The sequence below is a fragment of the Crocodylus siamensis genome, chromosome 9 (genome assembly GCF_052110815.1).
Source record: "Crocodylus siamensis isolate JL-2025a chromosome 9, ASM5211081v1, whole genome shotgun sequence".
In the NCBI taxonomy this organism is placed as follows: domain Eukaryota; kingdom Metazoa; phylum Chordata; order Crocodylia; family Crocodylidae; genus Crocodylus; species Crocodylus siamensis.
The window spans coordinates 7,379,149-7,395,576 of record NC_143403.1 but is presented as its reverse complement, the minus strand read 5'-3'; the positions used below and the strand labels follow the sequence as shown (position 1 = coordinate 7,395,576).

Genomic DNA, 16,428 nt, shown 5'->3' with positions numbered 1-16,428 from the left:
GTGCCATGCATGTCTACGGATAACAAAGCACTTGAAAGGCACGATCCTACCCCAGGAGGGTGATTCTATGTTGCCCTTGGTGCAGACTAGTGGCCGTATGTCACGGTGGGGCGTTGCTTGTTTCCATTTGTCCTCCTGTACTAAATACCCTCTTCTGGTGACTCAGCTGGATAACGTGCAAGAGCAATTCCCACTCCAGAACGTCCTTCCAAGGCTAACAGCTAAGAAAGGAAAGGATTGAGAGGTTAGAGAGGGGAAGATGTCACCACATGCCTGCTGAGTTATAAGGCAATCAGGACTCAGAGTAGAGATGATATCTTTTATTAGACCAAGAACAAGATTTTTGCAAAAAAAAAAAAGTCTTTAGATTGCTGAGTTACAAAGTACTTTACTGGAAAGTACCGTCAAACTTTCTAGTCATGGCCATCTGCCTCCACTTTTGTTTTTATGAAAAGGTTTTGCTTTGCCAGCTTTAATAAATGAAGGAGAAAAACATTTGCCATGTCCTCTGAAAGGTTTTTATCTACCTTTGGTCACTGTGCTCTTCAAAAACCAGGGTCCAGTTCTCTCGCAGCCTGTCTGGGGAACGCTCCTTTTGAACTCCCACACCTTTGTCTAGAGAGTATGAGGGTTAAGGAGGCAATTACTTATTGATTCTTTAGAAGGCTCCGAGCCCTGATCTTCCCCTTTTTGATATCCTCCAAAAGGCTCAGGCTATCTGAGTTCATTCAAAACTGCCTGCTGTCCTTCAGTGCTCTCATTCTTCTTCCTTTGAGGCCTTGATTTTTTTAAAACTTAAAATAGCTTACTGTTGATGCTACCGGTGGCAGCACTAGTAGAGAGCACCAGGAGCTGGTTTTAGCCGTTGTGGATATCTTACCCCAAGATGAAATTGCAGCTCATATACTCATAGAGAGAGTTTGAATTCCAGCTGTCATCCCATATGAATTCACCTTACCATTGCACGCTCCGCGCGACAAAACTGAGTAGAAACAGTTAGAAGAGAACTGACCGTATGTGACAGCAGCCCTTTCAAGAAGAAATAGCCACAGTGAGATCACATTTAGGTGTGAGCAGGTAAAATGTTCCCATACTTCTCCGGAGGTTGCACGAGAAGCAGAACCCACAGAACCACAGCAGTGGGTTCACTTAGTCTTATTTGGAGATCTGTCTCTTTGTGCTGGCTGTCTCAGGTGGACAAAAGGTATGAATTGTAAAGGATGTGTATATGTGCTGATACACAAACCTGGCAGCAGGCCTTGTTAGGTTACTAGGTTTTCCATACTGTAGTAAAACCATTTGTGGTGAAACCCTGATTTACTTCACTGCATGTTGTTCTACCTGAAATTTTGGAGGTTAACAAATTTCAGCTTGTGGATAAAATCATTTGCTTTTATTTATTAAAAAAAATATATAAAAGAACTCTTTGACCTAATAATCTTTACTAGATAATGAATACTAACAATGCATAGATAAGTGGAACACGGGAGAACAGGTGTGACTGTAGGCAAGTCCTCTTACTTCTTGATGCCTCATTTTCTCCATCTTGAAAATGGGGAGAATAAGTATCATCCTTTATAAACCGCTTTGATATCTGCTGAAAGAAAGTGCTACAGAGGTGCTAAGGATCATTACGTTGTGTGAATACAATGTGATCATGAGCATTTGTACAGAGGACAGGCATTCCCCAAATTTTTATGGGAACAAGAAAACCCCAAACCTGCTCTCATGAGTGTTTGTAAGTAACAAGAAGATGGATGAATTGAGTATTTAGGATTTAGAGCAGAGTCCCAGCAGGCAGAAAGCCAGTCACTGAAAAGCATGGCATCTATTCTCTTTCATGTTAACATTGCCCTTACATGACTTGAGTAGTGTACTTTAAATCAATATTTACTTTCCAATATTATGATTGAGCAACAGAGATTTTACCAAGACTGAAATGTAACTCTGATAAGCACAGAGCCAAAAAATATTAGAGCACTTTAAAATAAATTTTCTTTTTTGTTGGACACCTGGATTCGTTCCTGGTCAGGAAGAGTGGTGAGAAAGTACTGTAATATCCCAGGTTATAAGCACACTGACACGTGTGCAGTTGGCTCCTCTCAAGATACCTTGGTAGAGGTCCAGCTGACCAGAGACATTATAAAGATTGCTAGGCTATAAAAATCACAGTGCTCAAGCTTTTAAGAGAAGCCTGTGGATGACAATAATATGTGATGTGGGGTGGAGGAAAATGAACATCCAATAAGAAGGATGTTCATTAGAGAGGTAAGAAGTCACAGGACTGATGGCAATGCAGTTATGGGAACAAAGAAACCCTGAAGTGAACGAGTACATGGACCATAGCTAGAAACAAACCATGCACCTTTGGTTGTTATTGGCACCCAGGATCCGAGTAGCACCAAGCAATTCTGCAAAAAGATCCTACTCTCTTTAAGGACTCTGACCCCAAATAAGATTATCAGATCTCCTGAGTTTCTTGCTCTGTCCACCTGCTAAGAGATTTTTTCCCCCTCATTTATTGTAACTCTCATTTTTTGAGATCATGACTTGGGCAGAGGGACACCAGCCATCAAGAAGTCACCACCCCCCGCTGTATCTCAGAGATTCCCCTTATGTCTTGGACCTTTCCAAATAATGCCAGATATGGGGTCTGAGTCCCTTGTGACCGAGTCAAGTTGCGTGACAGGCCTGCTTAAATGAATTGCTGACCTTATTGACAAGCCTTGAGCTTTGCTCTTTGCTGTCACCATCCGTTGCCCTGACTAGGCTATCTTTCTCCTGGATGTTTGGATAGGATGGCCAGACATCAGACGGCTCCCTTGATTCAACCATCTCCACACTCTGATGCAAAGCTGGATTTAAATTTCTCCCTGAGGTCCATGTTGTATTTGGCAAGGGTTTTATAAAGCGAAGAAGACTCTTTTATATACAAGTTCCAAAGTAAAGCAACTTAAAAATGAAACCGTGGCTGTACCTTTTGCTGCACTAATCAGACTGAAGATCTAGCTGAGCTAACATATGCCCATTTGGAGGCTCAAATCCCATGGCGGTTTGCAAATACTTAGATTAGATAGTCTATCACTGGTCTTCTCTAAAAACATGTGGTTTCTAACTCGCATTTTCATAGCACTGGCTATGCCTCAAAATAGAAATTGATAGGATGAGGCTATTCAACTTCTGTCTTCTACATAAAACCTATATTTTCTTTATAACTCCCATGAGTAAACGGTGCCAATTTTGTGATGATAGTTTATTATATCCATTGTGCCTCCTAACCACGGCCCTGAGATTCTCTTTCACGTTTTACTTTATTCTTCAGGTGAAGTCATCAGTATTTCATACTGAACACTACAATGGGACAGAACTGACGCTTGTAATACTGTAATTATAGAACGTGTCATGATATACACTTTAAAGCCCTATTTCTGAGGGATTTATATCTCAGATACAAGTATGTGTTTCCAGCTGAAAACAGCCATTCCAGATTAATTTTGGTTAATTTTCTTTCAAATTGGCTCATAGATTTTTTTTTTTTAAGTCCTAGGAAGGGGATTAGGCTAGTGCATACTGACTTATTTATCTTGAACTTCAGCAGCTACCTTCTTTCCTTTACTCTTCTCCTTAAACACATGGATTAGACCAGAGGTGGGGCAAATGTGGCCCATGGGTAGCCCCTAAAAAAAATTCAGAAAATTAATATTTATCTGCCCCTGGCTGCATGTCATGCAGCCCTCGACGGCTTGCCAGAACTCAGTGAGTGGCCCTCCACCCAAAATAATTGCCCACCCCTGGAGTAGACACATTCCGGACCTAGATTCCTCATCTCCTTGCATTTTTCCTCCTCTCATTGAAAGCCAGCTGGCATGTAATGGGGATCTTGCCAATAGGTATATCGTTGTCCTCTTCTAAGTCTTCACTGATATGAACAGGAGGCCTAGTGCCCAGCAGTGCAAAGGACTTGTTAAAAAGTAGCAATAAGAGCTAGAGATATTGATTTAGAAAACTGTCTCCAGTCGGAGGAATAATAGGAGGACAATTCGGTTTGGAAAATACCAGCCCCAGAAGCTAACGATTCTGAGCGAAGCTTAGAACAATTTTTTTTCTTTGTAGGACAGCCAACATCATCTTCATCTTAAGTGTCATAGATATGCTGGTTAAGGGATGACTGAGGGTTAGGGGAGGGGTTAATATCACTGGTATGAGTGGAAGGATTGTCTGTTTTTTGAGTGATGGAGAGGCGATGCTAGTATTTGGATGCACACGTATATCAAAAGCAATAACAACATAAGTAAATGGAGTAGAAAACCCTGCACTAGCTCATTCTGCAAGTCGGGGAGTTGTTCCGTTTTGTCATTTGAAACTGTATCAGTTCTAAAAATACGTGTTCTTTTGAGAGTCATCATCTCTATGAAATCTCATCTTGGTTTCTGATTGATAGGGTTGAACATTTTTCTTCACACCCAACAAAGCCAAAAATCCAGCATTATCATTCTCAGTGTAGCTATGATTCGTCTTTCCTCATCACCTATTGTATTTTCTCTGACTACATAATAACTTTTCAGCCTTCAGACAAAGCATAGATGAAGTATAGTGGGAGTGTTATCACAAGATAAGCAGGGAGAGAATGAACCAAATGCTTCTGCAACCAACGTTGGTGATTCAATGGGTGGTAGTCTTTCTTTTGAGCAACTGAAACTGAATTTAATTTATTTTCTGCTACTCCACCAGTTTCCATTGTTTACATCTTGCAGATTTTTTGCACTGATAATGTACAACTGCATCACAAGATGTTATCAAGGGGAAAACTAGATTTTGGCAGCTGGAAAAATGTAGGAGGCAATTAGCTGAATGTTTCCGGTCAAATTGTCATCAGTAATACAATGAACAATAAATAGTGAGTTTTCAGTGCTAACTTGAAATTTTGCAGTTAACACCCATAGCCCACACCTCACCTAGAACACATTTGGCATCCTCTTGTCTGCAAGAGACAGTGGATATTGCAGCCTATGATGTAGATGGTTTGCAGTGTCTCATGTGACTGAATAGTTCAATCTGAGATTTACATGATCTGGGGCAGCAGTTACAAGAATATGCATCATGGTTGGGTGGTTCAGGAGCTTTTTGCTTCCTACAGACTCTTTTTCCTTCAAGATGTTGGAGCCAATTCCTGTTGTGGACCTTGATACCCTGGTGGAGACACTACCACCACTTGCTTGCCTGCCGAGGTTTCCCATTGATCAGGATCATTTCCAAACGCCTTCATATATCACTTGTGTGTGTCTTCATAGCAAAGCTCGGGACATCCCGTTATTCTTGTTCCCTCCGATAGTTTCCCATATAGCATGTCCTTGGGTATATATCCACCTTCCAGTCTGCTCAGATGGTCTAGCCAGCGCACTCGTCTATGTTTGAGTAGGGCTGTCTCCTAGATTCTGTTTCAGGATGGCCGTAACTTCTGGGAGGCAACACTGCATAGGTTTATTTAGTTCAAAGTTTTTAGGTATTCTTCTTTTGTTGCAGTTTTGTTTGTTGAAGGTTATACAGGCATACCTCGGAGATATCGCGGGTTCATTTCCCGACCACCGCAATAAAGCGAGTCACATGAATTTTTTGGTTTCCCAGTGCATATAAAAGTTATGTTTACCCTATACTGTAGTCTATTAAGTGTGCAATAGCATTATGTCTAAAAAAACAATGTACATACCTTAATTAAAAAATACTTTATTGCTAAAAAATGCGAAGTGAGCAAATGCTGTTGGAAAAATGGCGCTGATAGACTTGCTAGACGCAGGGTTGCCACAAACCTTCAACTTGTAAAAAAAACGCAATATCTGCGAAGCGCAATAAAACGAGGTATGCCTGTATAAACCATAGACCCAGAAGCATAATTCTGCAGCAGAGGAGGAGCAATTATTGAATGCCACAGTAAATGCTACACTCAGAGGGCCCTGTGCTTTGGGGTGCCATTTTTGAATGAAATATCCAATAACAAATAGCCATTAGACCTCATCTAATGGGTTACTGGCCAAGGGGTCTAAGACATATTTTCTAAATTGTTGCCACAGTTTTATTCTTCTTCTTTTTCTGACCTAAACTTCTGTATAATATCGCTGATGGTGCATGTTCTAGGACTGCTGTGGTGTCCCATTGCAAAGATAACTGTATTTCAGTGGTAGGTGAATGATTTCTGCATGAATAGGAGACTGCAGATGGAAAAAAAAAATCAAAATAATTGTTCAGTGATTTTTATTCAGCTATGCAGTGCTGGTCACAGTTGAGATAAAATGTTCCCTCAATAATTTAGGGTCAGATTGTGGTCTTGCTGGTACAGTTATATTCCATTACTACTTTATGCCAGCTACCTAGGCCATGAGGATGGATGACATGGAGAGAGAACTGCTGAGCTACTAGTCAAAGGAGTAGCAAAGGGCAGGATGAATTCTGGCTCTGCTTCTACAATGTCCTGGGCGGCCCTCAAAGTTCATCTGATTTGGGAGACGCTGCTGGATGTTCCCAAGGCTTCCACGAGCTGATGTAAACACTGAGCCCCAAACATCTTGCTTTGGTTGCTGGGATTGGGCACAGTTTTTAGCACTGTTTTGGTTTTGAGCAACTAGGCACCCCTACTCAGATCTTGTGTCTAACCCCATTTTGAAAGAAGGGACCCCTTCAAATCCTTATGCCCTAAAACAAATGTCGTCCTTCTCAATACTCCCTGGCAGCTCTTGCTCGTTCCAAGTTCAACTTTGTTTTATGCTTGCAGTTTTCTCACTCCCCAAAAGCCAGCTCTGTTGCAGAGATGTTTGAAGACTTCAGGCACCCCGTTGTCTTAAGGTGGCCGGGACACACGGCTGAGACTCTGTTGGGAGCTATTTCATTACATTTTCCAATGAAGGGCTACGAGACACGTACACGGTCTGGCCAACGTGCCAAGGCATAAATGCAGCTGGCTGACTTGCTGGGCCACTGCTATTCCCCCCGGAGGCTGCATGCTGCCTGCGGTCCCATATGTTGTACACCCCTGGCCTAAAGTTTCCACATGAACAGACGACCATTAAGGTGATAACAATTCACTTTTGTCCCCAGTCTAAGATGGATCTGACACAGCCTTCACCGGCAGTGCTGGATTCTGTGTTCACATACAAGCAACAACAGATTTTCATTAAAATAACTTTATCACTTTAGCTGGTCTTCCTAAAATGTACGTAGACAGATTCTTCCAATCATCCTAACGGCAGAGTTATGTCGATGTGCACTGCAGCAGATATTATGGATATGCAATCCTGCGGTTAATATCCTCCACAGAGTGGTGGGAGAGTAGGGAATGAGATTGTGGCTCTTTGATTAATATCAGGGGAGATGGTTGTCTCACAATCTGCCCCTTATTGTATTACAGCAGGCCAAAATCCATCACATTTATCATTCCTAACATATAATTCATTCTCTTCTAATGAAAAGTTAGAGAAGCATTTGGTTTTTTTGGGTTTTTTTAACCTGGAAAAGCAGCAAATAAGTTTAAGCTAGTTTTTATTTGGTATGAGAATGGAGTTTTAAATTTTGGGATTGGGCAGGCATGTCAAATCAAACCCATAATCTTTAACTATCTTTGCACACTGAATTTCCTTAATATAAGGAAAGTGGGAAAGGAAAAGAGGAATAGTAAATCCTTCACTGAACTAAGCTGCACTACTCAAATGTCTAATTGACTAAAGACCTACTATAATATGGGCCCTTCATAAACTCCAGTGATAAAGATGCCTGCAAAGGAGACTATTACCTAGTTGTCCTATCCCATATCGTTCCTTTCTCTCTGCATTTTTCCACTCCTGCAAAAAGGAAAGGTATAATAAAAAAAAAAGGATGTCTTAATGTATGCACGCAACAGTAGTTTACTTGTGAAATGTTTGTGGGTGGAGGCGTAATTAATGTGTGACAAACTGGTACTGGTTAGAGAGTGATCCTATTTCCCAGCTTTAGTCACATAATATGGATTCCATGAATTATTCATAGCATTTTTTGGTTAACTCGTTCTTTGCCAGTGTCCTGATGCTGCTAAGTTATTAGGCTAAACCACCGAAAGGATTTGATGTGGAGGGATACAATAACAAAGTGGCCAAAATGAAATGCCTGTTATGACTTTCATAAGGAAAAAAAGACCAATCCACTAATTACCAGTAATTTTTTTCAGCTTATTCAAGCAAATCTGGGCCAGACCTGAGCTATAGGTGATCCAAAATCCCAGGTTGTTCCTCATCCATCCTGTTTCTTCCACATATTGCATACTCAGGACTTTAAATTTCATGTCCGTGTCCACACATGGCCAGAATAGGGCATCTCATGCTGTGTTCCTACACTTCTAAATACCTGATTAGGCATTATATTTAGTATTTCTGACTCATCTGTGTGCAGCATTGGGGCATAATGTCCCTTGTACTGGATTCCAGCATCTGACGTGTTTGTCATTCTAGTTGCAATACGTTTTTGTCTTTTCCACTGGCCTTGTATTTAAGGAACCTTCGAGCTTTTCTTCAGTCATTTGTGATTCTCAATTGAGCTTGTCAGATTTCCTCTTGAAGATGAACAGCACTTGAAACGCATGTACTTTAAATCTCTGCTCCTATTTCTTGCTTTTACTAGTATAGGTTCTTTTGAAAGCGCATCTGTTCTGTTTTAAGAAGCTTCTTTCCAGGCCTGCGTTTCACAGTTAACAAGCATGGTGACAGTTTACTGATTGCTTGCGGAAGTCCAGCGACTGCTGTCCAAAAAGAGTCTTTGTAATATGACTTCCACTAATTTACGGCATGTTTCTACCTGACACCATTTAGGCCTATAAACATATTGTGACGAATCCACTATGGACTAGGATGGGCTAGTCTGACCAATGCGCTAGGGAGGCACATGCAGCTGTTCTCCTGCTTACGCTGCCAAGTCGAAAGTTGAGAGACGCAGCAAAGGCTGCAGACGTCTGAAGGCAAGTAGAAGGCAGGGTCGAGCTGCGCTTTATGGATTAACCGAAGTAGAGAGAGAGACCGCCAGCTTTTGTAGGACGAAGCTCGCGTCACTCGATGCATCGGCTTGCAAAACCTGTCTGTCCATCTCGACCTACCTACTCATCTGTCTGTCCATCTCGACCTACCTGTGTCTTTCTCTACCTGTCTATCCATCTCTCACTTGCTACCTGTCTATACCTTTCTTTCCATCTTCTCTACCTTGCTACGTGGCTATTTACTTTAGTCTACAACCTGTCTATCCATCTCTACCTGCCTGTCTGCCTGTCTGTCCATCTCTATCTACCTACCTACCCCTCTCTCTATACCTCCCCACCTGTCTAACCATCTCTCCCTCCCTCCCTGCCTGTCAGTGACCCTACAAGCGTTGCCCAGGCTGTGGGAGAAGGATGGTGGACAGCTGAGGCAGCATCCGAGGCCATGAGGGGACTGTGGCAGCTAGCCTCTTCCTCCCAGGTGCCTCCAGAGCATGGTGTAAGTGCGGGGGCACACTTTTACCACATTCCCAGGTGCCTCCAGAGCGGTGCAAATGCGGAGGCACACTTTTACTTCATTCCCAGGAGCCTCCAGAGCATGGTGTAAGAGTGGGGGCACACCCTTATCGCATTCCCAGGCGCCTCCAGAGCGGTGCAAGCACGGGGCACACTTTTATCTCATTCCCAAGTGCCCCCAGAGCGGTGTAAGCGTGGGGCCACACTTTTACCTCATACCCAGGCGCCTCCAGAGCGGTGCAAGCAGGGGGCACACTTTTATCTCATTCCCAAGTGCCCCCAGAGCGGTGTAAGCGTGGGGCCACACTTTTACCTCATACCCAGGCGCCTCCAGAGCGGTGCAAGCAGGGGGCCACACTTTTACCTCATACCCAGGCGCCTCCAGAGCGGTGCAAGCAGGAGGCCACACTTTTACCTCATACCCAGGCGCCTCCAGAGCGGTGCAAGCAGGGGGCCACACTTTTACCTCATTCCCAGGCGCCTCCAGAGCACGCTGTAAGCGGCCGGCCGCGGGGCTGCGGCCCCAGGTCCGGGAGTCGCGCGACGGGAGCCCGCCCTGCCCCGCCCCGCCCCGGGCGGTCACATGGCCGCGGCCTCCTACTCCCCGCGCGGCAGCGGCGGCGGGAGCAGCGCGGCGGAGCCGGCTGAGGTGAGGGGCCGGGGCCGGGGCCCCTGGCGGGTGGCCGGTGGCCCCCGTGTGGGCTGCAGGTGCGGCGGGGCGTCGGAGCAGGGCGGGCGGCGCGGGGCCCGCGTCCCGCCAGCGAGACGTCCCGGAGCAGGTCTAGCGCCGCGTGTCTGGTCGGGTTCATACGTGCCCGAGCTTCATGCGTGTCCAAGCATCCCGGCTTCGTACGTGGGTTTGAAGTCCCGGGCAAGCCGGATGCCCTGGTCTGTGCCGGGGAGAGTGGGGCGCCGGAGGGTCGGGCTGTGCGGGGCGATGCTGGGCACCCTGGGGCCGGGGGGAGGGTCGCCTGTCCCCGAGCCCGGTGTCGTGTCCGTGGGCCTGCGGCGCAGGTGGCAGAGATGCTGCCGTGGGCGCCGCAGGCTGAGTTTTATTTCTGGGGAGCTCGCATTGTGCAGCGTGGTGGGCACGTGGGGCCGTCATGGGTGTGTGCAAGAACGGGGAGCCTCGGGGGTCTTTCCAGCTTGTCCTGCGTGACCAGGGACAAGTCCTCAACCGCGCCTTTCCTTGCAGTACGCGGCTGTAAAAGCATGATAGCGCTGCCTTGCATAAGAAGGGTGTCCGATGCTTGCGTCCATTGAGATCTATTTTTTGAGGTACTTGGATGCTGGGGGCGACAAACATGGATTCTTACATTACGATGGGGCTGAGGATAACAAGGCCGGGGAAGACTTTGGCATAGGGTGTCTTTTGCCCACAAAAAGCTATTTTATCAGTACTTTAAACCTCAGAAATAAGTTAAGCGTGGACATGTGTGAAGCCTAACGTACCAGCTACAGACTTTGTACAAGGGACTGTTCTCACTAGACCGTTTTCTGTATTAAGAGACCAACCCCAAGCCATCCTTCAAAATGATGCTTCTCCATTTCTGGTTGAAGGCCACTTCTGTTAAGCCTCAGGTTTGGTAAGTCCCTTGCATGGACAATTAAGCCAGATTTCAGTTTACAGATAGCTTGTCTTTTCCTACGGCTTAGGTCTGCGTTCTGTTACGAGAAGGGCACTTATTTGGACGTCAGACTTTATAGACTGCCGTGGAAAGAGAGCGCGCACATGGGTCAGCAATGCAGATCTGAATTGCAGACTGATCCATAATAACGCAGCTATTAATGAAGGAGGGGAAAAAAAAGTAAGAGCATTAGTTCATTTTTGAAAATCAAATCCAGACCCAGGATTTCCTTTGATGATTTTTCTCCCTATGTCTTCTGTCACTTGAAGACGCTGTAACAAGGGGTTATGACTAGATCATTAGATGCGACTGCAGAGTGATTTAAGCCATGAATTATATGATTAGTCCTGTGGAGACAAAAGGATAAGTTAGTTGCACTTCCAGCTCTGCTCTGGCTATACAATGACCCTCTAAATAATTGGCCACTTGTTTGCTGAGGATCTGCCATTAGAGTTAATACGGGAATTTTTCCACTCATCTTTTATGTGCCTCCAGCATTAATAAGTAGGTGCTGGACACCTATGTAATACTTTGAAAGCAATGGACTGCAACCTGGTTGTTGCTCTGCACAATTTATGATGTACCACAGGCAATATAAGAGAGGGCAGCAGCACAGGAAGAAGACTGTTTTCTCTACCGGCGTGCTATAAGGAGTCATACACAACTAGGGGGAAGTTGGCAGACCAGGCACCATGGAAATGAGTAAATGGTGAGATTATAAAAGTTAGCCAGTGCTGGTAAATGTGAGAGATAACAAAGAAGTGGCCTGAAGGATGATCAGCACGGAGCAGGTCAGAACATGGTGACTGGGGGAATTAGGAAGAGGTTACAGAAGAGAAGTGAGAAGCAGCGTGATCAAGTTGATTATCAATGTGGAAACTGAAAGTGTTCTCAGTGAAAAGTGCTGGACTCAGGAGAGAGGAAGGAGAAGCGGAGGAGACGGTGGCTAGTGCTCGAGTGCGTTTTACTGCTTTCTGCTCTCGGGCTCTGGCCTGGGAGGGTGGTTGGGAAAGATGTTGCAGCAGTCACTGCTACTTCGTATCGTTTACACACACTTCCTCCTCCGCTCCTGGACGACAGGATTGGCACCAGAGCGTCCTTCCTGTGCATGAGGCTGAGGGGGAACCCCGGGGTGGCGTCAGTCTGCTGCTGCAAGAATATCTGGGAGACGCAAAAAAATCTGCTGGGTTCACGTTTCTAGGAGCATTTCACTTCCTGTGCCCTCGCTGGCTTCTCCAGTCGAGGGCTGCCTTAAATTGAAATGTGTCCCCTGTCGCAGATGTGAGAGGAGAGCGGACTGCGTGCAGATGCAGCTACCATGTGTCTGTGGAGCCTTCACAGTGCAAAGGCTGATTTTTATTGCAGTATTGCTATGTGCTTACATTTTCTCTTGTGGACTTTCATACTCCTTTCAGGGCTTGGTGATTACCAAAGCCCGGCTAGTGTCATCATCTGCCCGCGCTCCGCTGACTTAAACAAAGCTCTGGCTATTGACACCGGTTGAGATTCTGGCCTGTGATGGCATTTTTCCTTGCATCACTATCAGGCCTCAGTCGCTGTTCTCTCTGTTTGTTGTCACGGGAGAGCAGCTGCAATACTAGCTGTCATGTCTGGTCTTTCCTGGACCTCTTACATAGAGATCAGAGATCCCTGCAAGTGACGGTTCAGAACTTCTTTATGGGCAAGATCAGGGACAAGACTTATTCCACTTAGAAATAATTGAAGCGTTTGTCATGGTAATTTGGAGGCAACCTATGCACTGGGAAAAGTCTGGACTTATAGCTTAGGATCATTTCTTTAAGAGTGGAAAATTTGTGGATAAATTTGAATCAGTTGCAGATACCTGCTCTACCAGATCTAAGATGGTGTGCTGTGGTACCCAGATTATAAAAAGAGCTTGGAGATTTCTTTCAGGAGTAGAAATAATAGCAATATCCTGGTTTTTAAGTTCTCATCTTTCAGTTAGCACGTCCAGCTCCTAGAAACTCATGTGGGATCTCAAATATGCTTGCGTGCTACAGTGAGAGGCAGGTTGTAGGAAGAGAAGTTGAGCAGCAGTCTGAAGGAAAAGAGCTGATCCTTTTTTGGTGTCTCTCCAGAAATGTAGCTATGTGCAGTTTCAGTGGGATACCACTCCTTATAAAATCATGCTGATACATTTAGAAAAGCAGTTCTGCTTTTTGGAGAGAACTGGGTCTCATCGGGAAGATACTTGTTGTCCATATCAGGTGAGGCCACACACAGTGTCCGCAACCAGCTCCTTTCCTTGTCCATTGGATAATGAATTTGTCAGGTTGAGACCATGTTGGATCCTCTAGCGAAATGTGTAGGTCTCCCTCTAAAACCGAGTTGTTTATGTGAAGGATCTGGAGCTTTTCTTACATCCTGGTGTTGATGAGACATCTCTGTAGCTGTTCAAGATGTGGTATGGAAGGACTCTGCATGTGCCTTGTATGGAAAAGGCTTTTGACAGCCGACATGGGCTCCACTGATTGCTGTGCAGCTCGGATCTACGTTTTAGGCATGCCTGTACTAAGGCTTGCAGAGAGTGATAGAAGATGAACCTATATTGGCAAAAAAAGGATTTTTGCTTGTTCGGCTTGTAGGCTTGATCAGTGAAAGAAGCCAGTGAGAGAGAGCAGTTCTGTGCTATATAGGTGCATTGACACCACTGTGTCTTTTGTAGGCACGGAAAGGTTGCAGGAAACCCAACACCACTAACCAGGATGGCTGCACCAGCAGAACTGTAGGTCTGATCTTCGAGTTAGACCTGAACAGCCCCTCACAAACTCTTGACCTTTTATTCTAAGCAGTTTTCTTTAGTATGAGTCAGGCCCAGTCCTCTCTTGCATCTCCTCTAGTTTCTGGTGCTCTTTCCTTGCACACAAGTACAGTATGTCACAGCCCTGCTTATATTCAGCAAGTCTTCCAAGTCACCTTTTATTTTTGCAGAGACTAGTTGTCTATAATTTTGAGCCTCCTGCCTGCTATTGCACATGCGGTTTTACAGATGGAGGCCTGTGTTTGTGCAGGTGTGCATGGACAAGTCAGGGATTTTGTGTATTTCCCTTTTCTTTCCATGTTTGCATTCCCATCTTTCCTGCCTGCATTGGGAGGAGAAGGGAGCACGTTTGGGCCAAAAGGGTTTGCTTTAAGCCGCTGGGGAACACTGTATGGTAGTAGGAGAGAGGGAGCACAGCGATGATCAAGTCGAGGAGTCACAGTCCTATTTCATTCCCAACCAAGCCTGCTCCTCCCACTTTGTTGTTCTGTGTGGACTTCCAAATCATGCCCCACTAATGAAAGGAGCACCGATTCCTCCAGCAAACCACTTTTTTCCCCAAGACATTGCAGCCTGAATCAGACTGTCCAGGTTAACCAGATAGCTGTGATGCGACTTGTGCTTATATCTGATGAGCAGCGATGCACAATGATCCCCTGGGGTTGTTGTTTTTTCATTAATTGAATACAAATAAAATTGTATGCAATGTTAACTTTTCCCCTTTCTATCACTTTTTTTTTCCCCCCAGCACATCGGGAACATATTGGTTTGATTAAAGCTTTGATTTAAAAATGCCCAGAAAAAGCATAGACTATGGGGCGCTCCCAGAGTATGAGAAGAGCCAGATCAAGAGGACCCTGGAGCTGGGAACAGTTATGACCGTGTACAGTCTCAAGAAGTCTAACCCAGAAAGAAGGACCATTCAAGTCATAATGGAAACCAGACAGGTAGCGTGGAGCAAGACGGCTGACAAGATTGAGGGCTTCTGTGAGTACCTGCAAGGCATGGCGGAGCTTATTAATGCTGATTGCTAATGTCCAGGGCTGATATAATGAGCCTTCGTCAATCTAGTTATGGTTTTTGCTGAAAAGAAGCAAAGTGCAAATCTCTTGCTGTAAACGCTCCTGGTATACTGAAATGTAGACAAGTATTGCTAATTAGGCCTGCATCCTTGATGATTGCTAATGTTAATGATGCTGACGTGCTTTTCTTTCCAGTGGCTTGTTCTCAGACTCAGGCTTTGGAACTGGATCCGTTACCTTGTACGTGAATAGTGTTACTGGAGTCAATGGGAATATTACCAAGCGAGGGCTGTTGCACGTGATCAAGCATTGTAGAACTTGCTCCCCCAAAATTAAAAAACCCCCCAAACACGCTTAAATAAAAAAAGAAATAATGTGTTGAAACTTGACTCGGAAGCTCTTGCTTTGGGAGACCTTTCCCCTGCCTCCCCCCATCTCCAAAAAAACAACAAAACTTTCATTCCATCTAGGATTGTTGTGCATAAGACCATTGGTTGTTTTTCTTTATAGATAACCAACCAATTTATAGTCAGGTGATTTTCAGTCCTGATTTGGGGGAAAAAACCTAAACGGATCTCTTCTGGGTATAGATGGTAATGCATACACTCAAAGGATGCTGCCAACAAATGGGGATTAAAAGGTAAGGGGAAGTAAATTCCCAAGTCCTTTAGTATCAAGGCTTTGTGGTACTTAATTACTTTCTTGTTGTGCAGAGGGGAGGCCCATATGCCCGGGTTTGACTGGTGTCTGCCTGGTTAGTTTTACTGACCTCAGTGAGCCTCTAAGCAGGTGGATTTCAATTGGGAGGCTGGAGGTTATAATAGGGAATTTACAGGTTTGTGTAACTCTTCTTGATGTTTTCTCCTGTGTTACCATAGGGGATCTCGGATTGGATATAGTTAGGTGCATATACTTTGCTAATGCAGTACATGCTTCTGTAATGGTGAAAACCACAATTTTCTGCCTAGTAGATGCTGAACTCTTGGCTGCTTGTACTGTGTTGGGGAAGAGTCCCCTGTGGTTCAGTGGTAGCATCCTTGTCTACCCCACAGGAAACCTGGGTTCAAGTCCCAGGCACCAAACATCTGGACTCAGTTTAATCTTTGGATTCTGTCTCAGTGGCCTGATGGAAGATCTGCTTTTCCAAAAATTCCTGCCTAGGCACGTGCATCCAAGATCCAGGTGGCCCTTATCCAGGAAGATTGATGGTTGCCACTATATTGAGGGTTGTCTACGCTCCAGCGTAGCACCAACATTTCAGAAATCTCTTTAAACCTCCTAGCTCAGTACTGGTAACAATCTGATTGTGAGGAGTTCAGTAGGACTGCAAAATCTGCCAGAGAAGCAGGTTGAAAATATTTTGCGCTGAGTCAGACGCTGCTGATACTAGACTGCTACAGTGACCGAGGGAGTTGGTTTAAAGCCTGCTCTGGTCTCATGAGGTTTCTGTGACTGCAGTGGAGAAATACCCTAGGATAGTTTGTTTTCATTCTG

The 16,428-nt window shown here is 45.0% G+C and overlaps 1 protein-coding gene across 1 annotated transcript in view; it reads left to right on the top strand.

The window, feature by feature from the left end:
- Window positions 1-10,112: 10,112 nt before the first annotated feature.
- The window catches only part of PLCG2 (phospholipase C gamma 2), an 86,651-nt gene continuing 80,335 nt past the window's right edge, over window positions 10,113-16,428 (top strand). Inside the window, exons 1-2 of the mRNA XM_090062969.1 lie at window positions 10,113-10,151; window positions 14,661-14,899. Coding sequence (XP_089919095.1) covers window positions 14,704-14,899 — 196 coding nt within the window. The 5' untranslated portion in view covers window positions 10,113-10,151; window positions 14,661-14,703. The remainder of the gene's footprint in view (window positions 10,152-14,660; window positions 14,900-16,428) is intronic.